The sequence below is a fragment of the Xyrauchen texanus genome, chromosome 13 (genome assembly GCF_025860055.1).
Source record: "Xyrauchen texanus isolate HMW12.3.18 chromosome 13, RBS_HiC_50CHRs, whole genome shotgun sequence".
Lineage (NCBI taxonomy): Eukaryota > Metazoa > Chordata > Actinopteri > Cypriniformes > Catostomidae > Xyrauchen > Xyrauchen texanus.
In genome coordinates, this window is record NC_068288.1 from 46484224 (window position 1) to 46491723 (window position 7500).

The 7500-nt window shown below is 33.7% G+C and overlaps 1 protein-coding gene across 1 annotated transcript in view; it reads left to right on the forward strand.

Moving 5' to 3' along the window:
- The window catches only part of LOC127653789 (rho GTPase-activating protein 15-like), a 43414-nt gene that overhangs the window by 34647 nt on the left and 1267 nt on the right, over positions 1 to 7500 (forward strand). The window contains exons 15-19 of the mRNA XM_052140554.1: positions 784 to 837; positions 2658 to 2789; positions 2881 to 2986; positions 4862 to 7083; positions 7273 to 7500. The exon at positions 7273 to 7500 is cut by the window's right edge and continues 1267 nt beyond it. Coding sequence (XP_051996514.1) covers positions 784 to 837; positions 2658 to 2789; positions 2881 to 2986; positions 4862 to 5054 — 485 coding nt within the window. The 3' untranslated portion in view covers positions 5055 to 7083; positions 7273 to 7500. The remainder of the gene's footprint in view (positions 1 to 783; positions 838 to 2657; positions 2790 to 2880; positions 2987 to 4861; positions 7084 to 7272) is intronic.

Here is a 7500-nt window from a genome sequence, read left to right on the forward strand (position 1 = left end):
GTAGGTGAATTGATTTTTAACGATAAATTCTAAACCTTTAAAGACAGACGTACTGTGACCTCAGACGCTTCTGTTGAAGACTTATATCTGCGTTATTTCAATGTATATTTAAAATAAATAATTAATAGCCGAATTCCTGATGAAGAACGACATTACCCATAATCCTGAAGAGAAATATCCACCAATCAGGGGAGATTTCTGTAGCTCCGCCCACTCCCATAATGCACTGCGAATGATGCAATCGAGTCACTCTACCTAAACACTGGAACTACTTATATATTTGTATTTAACAATAATTGTTTTGCGTTTTATTATACATTTAAATGTAGTTTCAATAACATATATTGTTTCTATTCTTATAAATAACCACTTTAAATCAATAGTTATGTATTTTTCCATCGTTTTTTATTCGATTACGGCATTCGCAATGCTTCATGGGATTGTAGTTCATTCCCTCATTAAAAACGTTACGTTTTTGTCTGCTTTTCAAACGTTTTTTTTTTGCTTCAAATCAAAGTTTGTGATGTTGTTATTCACGCCGGAGCTGGTTGGTTTTGTTCATGGACTCTTTTATGAAGGATTTATGTTGGGAAAAATAATAAAAATAAACACTTCCAGAAGCAAGACGGTTGAAAAGTGGGCGGGTGCTGTTGCGTGTCTGTTGGGAGTTACTATCTACCTTCCTGGATGCTGATTGGTCAATATAGCGCTCCATCAGTGCTAAAGTGTGTGATGTCATGAGGTGCTGATGTCATGGACTGTAAATCTTGTTCGTTCTTTCAGAGCGAGCGATCACCACAGACGGCAGATATCTCTTTCCTGAGGGTTTAGTTCAAGGTAGTTTTCAGTAAAACTTTTACAATGATCTGACCGCAGTTTACCCTCTATATATATATATATATATATATATATATATATACTGGTGTCAGTTCAGAGCTTCAGTGCTCATTGAGTTCTTGCTGTTTTCTTACTCTCGCTTCTTCGCGCCACTTTTCGCTTGAAGATGCTTTAAATCTGTGAAGCACTTTCACTTGTTTCTCTGAAGAATAACAAAATAAGACGATATCTCATGAAGTTTTGATTCTCATGTCAATGTATTTTGTTTTAAGGATGTTTAGATGTTAACTGGACGACAACACTGCGAGGAATCATGTATTTAGATATAAAAATATATAAAGATTCTTAAAACGATCAATTTACTTGAAGCAAAATGACGAAATATTTTGTCTTGCGTTCAGAAAAATCTTACAAAATTTAGAAACGTTTCTGCTTCTAGCTAGAAAATATATTTGTCAATTAAACGTGATTCAAAGGGAAAACATTTATTATTATTTTATTTATTTTTTACCCCTTTGGCAAATAGTTTTTTCTTGTTTTAAGCATAAATCCCACCACATTTTTATAGATTTCTCTAAAAACAAAACTTGATATAGTTTTACTGGAAATTAAGACAAATAATATATATAATATTATTTATTTTAAGCTCTCCAAAGTAAAATGCTTCATAAAGTAAACATGTTATTTATTTATTAAAGTTAAGACAAATTATAAGACAAATAATATATATATATAATTTATTATTTTTTATTTTCAGCTTTCCAAAGTAAAATGCGTTAAAGTAAACATGTTATTTATTTAAGACAAATAATATATACATATATATATTTATTATTTAGAATAATTTTTTATTTTAAGCTCTCCAAAGAAAAATGCACTAAAGTAAACATGTTATTTAAGACAAATAATATATACATACATATATTATTTTAAGCTCTGCAAAGTAAAATGCATCATAATGTAAACATGTTATTTATTTATTTATTAAAGATAAGACAAATTATAAGACAAATAATATATATATATATAAATTTATAATTTTTTATTTTAAGCTTTCCAAAGTAAAATGCGTTAAAGTAAACATGTTATTTAAGACAAATAATATATACATATAAATATTTGTTATTTATTATTTTTTTTTATTTTAAGCTCTCCAAAGTAAAATGCATCATAATGTAAACATGTTATTTATTTATTTTAATTCTAAAAATGTAAACATTTCCTTGGTAGCACTTTACATGTGGTTTACAATATTATTTTTTAACATTATTAAATGTATTTTGTATCATGAACTAACAATGAACTTTTTTGTGTTTTTATTATTATTATTATTAATAATAATGGTTTATGTTAATTTATCAAAATACTGTTGTTCAGTGTTCCTGTTAGTTAATACAGTAACATTATACAAATGTTAGAATATACGGCTTTTAATGTAAAAAGTGTGTCCGTACACTGCAAAAAAATACAAATAATTTTGTCTTTCTAGTAAAAAATATCAAAACATTTGTAAAACAATATAAACTGACTTAAGAAGCAAAATGACATGGAATGTTTTGTCAAATAGATGTAATTGATTAGTATTAACCTGTAATTAATTATGTAAATACAAAGTAACATGAGCCCTGTGAGATAATTGATTATTCTTCAGCTTCTCTTGCCGTGTGACACAATACTTTTGCAGCTGCAGCTCGTGTTTGTAATAAAGCGTATTACACTTACAGCTTCTTCTGCATCTCTTCTTCTTAAGAGGTCTTTTCTAACCTTCATCTGCTTGATCCGATCATTACATCATCCTCTCTCTGTGTTTGTGTGAGCAGAGCGCTTGGATCTGGATGATCCGCAGTGGGAGGACATTCACGTCATCACTGGGGCGCTGAAGCTGTTCTTCAGAGAATTACCCGAACCACTCGTCCCGTACGGACTCTTCCATGACATCGTAGAGACCGTCAGTAAGTGACCACAAGAACAGGAGAGAAAGCAACGGGGCAGATGATCATTTGTGAAGTGTTTAATGCTGGATTTAATCTGTGTGTCGTATAGAAATACCTGATTACCTGGATAAGGTGGACCGACTGAAGCTGCTGGTCATCAGCATGCCGCCGCCAAACCACGACACCTTGAAGCACATGATACGACACCTCAAACGGTACCAACATTGCATTAGAAATGAATTATCCATCCATATCTGATATTTAACGTCTGTTCTGTGTTTGGTCACTAGATGGCGCTCTCTGTCCAGCTGCTGAGATCATTTATGCAGCTCACAGAAAACACCAAAACACTTGAGATAAAGAAGTGACCATTATAGATGTGACATAAAACAGAGGCTAAATCACTGTGATACAGGCCGACAATATTTGTCACTGAAATTTATGTTTTGAGTTTGTTTGAAACCTTTTATTCTTGTGAATATTGTGACTATTTCACACTGATGATTCAAAAGAATCGGCTCATAAGAGTCATTTGTTTGGGAATCAGACTGCACTGGATGCTCTGTTTGTTTCACACTGAAGATTCAAAAGAATCAACTCATTAGAATCATTCATTCGGGAATCGGACTACACAGGATGAGCTGTTTGTTTCACACTGTAGATTCAAAAGAATCGGCTCATTTGAATCATTCGTTTGGGAATCGGACTACACAGTATGTGCTGTTTGTTTCACACTGTAGATTCAAAAGAATCGGCTCATTTGAATCATTCATTCGGGAATCGGACTACACAGTATGTGCTGTTTGTTTCACACTATAGATTCAAAAGAATCGGCTCATTTGAATCATTCGTTCGGGAATCAGACTACACAGTATGTGCTGTTTGTTTCACACTATAGATTCAAAAGAATCGGCTCATAAGAGTCATTTGTTCGGGAATCGGACTACACAGATTTCACACTATAGATTCAAAAGAATCGGCTCATTTGAATCATTCGTTCGGGAATCGGACTACACAGTATGTGCTGTTTGTTTCACACTATAGATTCAAAAGAATCGGCTCATAAGAGTCATTTGTTCGGGAATCGGACTACACAGATTCAAAAGAATCAACTCATTAGAGTCATTCGTTTGGGAATCAGACTACACAGTATGTGCTGTTTGTTTCACACTGTAGATTCAAAAGAATCGGCTCATTTGAATCATTCATTCGGGAATCGGACTACACAGTATGTGCTGTTTGTTTCACACTGTAGATTCAAAAGAATCGTCTCATTTGAATCATTCGTTCGGGAATCGGACTACACAGTATGTGCTCTTTGTTTCACACTATAGATTCAAAAGAATCGGCTCATTTGAATCATTCGTTCGGGAATCAGACTACACAGTATGTGCTGTTTGTTTCACACTATAGATTCAAAAGAATCGGCTCATTTGAATCATTCGTTCGGGAATCGGACTACACAGTATGTGCTGTTTGTTTCACACTATAGATTCAAAAGAATCGGCTCATAAGAGTCATTTGTTCGGGAATCGGACTACACAGATTCAAAAGAATCAACTCATTAGAGTCATTTGTTTGGGAATGAGACTACACAGTATGTGCTGTTTGTTTCACACTGTAGATTCAAAAGAATCGGCTCATTTGAATCATTCATTCGGGAATCGGACTACACAGTATGTGCTGTTTGTTTCACACTGTAGATTCAAAGAATGCTCATTTGAATCATTGTGAATCGGACTACATGTGCGTTTGTTACACTATAGATTCAAAGAATGCTCATTTGAATCATTGTCGAATCGGACTACACAGTATGTGCTGTTTGTTTCACACTATAGATTCAAAAGAATCGGCTCATAAGAGTCATTTGTTCGGGAATCGGACTACACAGATTCAAAAGAATCAACTCATTAGAGTCATTCGTTTGGGAATCAGTCTGCACTCTAAACTGTAGATTCAATATCAATCTGTCTGTCCTTTCTTTTTTACTTCTCTTAGTTTTAACGTGGAAGCTTTGATCAGTTTCTCGCTGTTCCTCGTTACCCATTCTTTAAATACACACATCTGCCTCTCTCTGTTTCTCTCTCCAGTGTGATGGAGCAGTCCAACAGCAATCGCATGACGACGCAGAACATCGGCATTGTGTTCGGCCCGACTCTCATGCGTCCAGAGAACGAGTGTGGAAACATGGCCATTAACATGGTGTATCAGAACCAGGCCATTGAACTCCTGCTGAGTGAATATGAGCAGATCTTTGGACCCAAGGCCGCCGGCTCTTATTAAGACAAGAACCGCAGAGTGACCTCACAGAACCGTGAGATGAGACGGACGGACGGGTTATCTGTCTTTACACACTTCTAATCCACAAGATGGACAAATTCATGGAGGTTTTTCACGTCTTCCAAAGCAAAATGAGCCTCATATTTCACCTCAAAACGATAAGAAAAAAATAAGAAATTATATTTTGCAAAAAGAAAATGAAAATTTTTTATTGGGACCATTAAGAGTCATGTTTTACAAGATTACAGTAAAAAAAGCGTAATGGCATTTACGCGCACGCGCGTGTGTGTACCTGCGTGTGTGTGTGTGGGCGCGTGCGTGCGTGTTTGTGTGCGTGTTTGTGCGCGTGCGTGTGTGTTTGTGTGCGCGGGTGCGTGTTTGTGCACAGGTGTGTGTTTGTGCGCGGGTGCGTGTTTGCGTGCGTGCGTGTTTGTGTGCGCGTGCGTGTTTGTGTGCGCGGGTGCGTGTTTGTGTGCGTGCGTGCGTGTTTGTGCACGGGTGTGTGTTTGTGTGCGCGGGTGCGTGTTTGTGTGCGTGCGTGCGTGTTTGTGCACGGGTGTGTGTTTGTACGCGGGTGCGTGTTTGTGTGCGTGCGTGTTTGTGTGCGTGTGTGGTCTCTATCTGAACTCTAAGATCTTCCCTAGTGCCTTTTTAAGTGTTTTATTTTCAAACTATTTCCATCTTTGAGCAAATTTAATGCACAATGCAAAGATGTAAAGCTGTCAAATAAAGCTGTAAGTGTCACTCAATAATGATGAAGATCAGCGCAGGGCAAATGTTGAACACATTCAATCATTTCAGTCATTAGACGCCTTTTAATAGACAAATAAAACGTTGCATAATTCACTCCAAAATGTGACAATTCCATTCCCATTGTTCCAGTGTGTGTGCGTGTGTGTGTGTGTGTGTGTGTGTGTGTGTGTGTGCGCGCCACTCGCTCTGCTGCCATTTGTCCAAAACTCTGCTTTTAATAACAGAACAAAAGAGAAACTAAAAATGCATATGTTTAAAAAATGTCCCACACGCTGTGGTTTGGTAATTTTATATGGACTGTGGCTTTGGCTGGAGACATAAAGAGCAACAGAGAAAGCCTACATGGATTTTAATGTCCCATTTTATATATTTATTCTCTTTTTGTTCTTATTTCAATTCTCTGAGGGGCTCTGAAGGGGTTTGTGGAGGTTTCTGATGAAGGTCATTTCAACACAGAACACAAACGACTGAAGATGTATAATTATTTTTTATAGTGTGAAGTTATTTTTGCCCGTTTGTCTTTGTGCCAGTAATCTCGCAGAAACCAATGAAAGCCCATTTCTGCCTCATAAACCTGTGACGCTCAAAAGGATGCGATACAAAGTCCTAATTATGAGATTAAAAGACAAAATTGAGATAAAGTTAATATTTTGAGTCAAATTTATGAGGTAAAAAGTCTCTATTATGAGATAAGATGAAGTTATGAGAAAAATTCATAATTATAAGATAAAAGTCAAAATGGAGAAAAATTCATAATTATGAGATAAACAGTAACATTTTTGAAAAATTAGAAATTATGAGATAAAGTTAAAAATTGAGTCAATTTCATGAAATAAAAATTCATAATGATGAGATTAAGTCAAAACTATGAGAAAAATTCATAATTATGAGATAAAAAGTCCAAATTGAGAAAAATTCATAATTATGAGATAAAAAGTCAAAATTGAGAAAAATTCATAATTATGAGATAAAAAGTCCAAATTGAGAAAAATTCATAATTATGAGATAAAAAGTCAAAATAGAGAAAAATTCATAATTATGAGATAAAAAGTCAAAATTGAGAAAAATTCATAATTATGAGATAAAAAGTCAAAATTGAGAAAAATTCATAATTATGAGATAAAAAGTCAAAATTGAGAAAAATTCATAATTATGAGATAAAAAGTCAAAATAGAGAAAAATTCATAATTATGAGATAAAAAGTCAAAATAGAGAAAAATTCATAATTATGAGATAAAAAGTCAAAAATAGAGAAAAATTCATAATTATGAGATAAAAAGTCAAAAATAGAGAAAAATTCATAATTATGAGATAAAATTAAAAATGGAGAAAAATTCATAATTATGAGATAAAAAGTCAAAATAGAGAAAAATTCATAATTATGAGATAAAAAGTCAAAATAGAAAAATTCATAATTATGAGATAAAAAGTCAAAAATAGAGAAAAATTCATAATTATGAGGTAAAAGTCAAAATGGAGAAAAAATCATAATTATGAGATAAAAAGTAAAAATGGAGAAAAATTCATAATTATGAGATAAACAGTAACATTTTTGAAAAATTCGAAATTATGAGAAAGTAAAAAATTGAATCAATTTCATGAAATAAAAATTCATAATGATGAGATTAAGTCAAAACTATGAGAAAAATTCATGATTATGAGATAAAAAGTCAAAATAGAGAAAAATTCATGATTA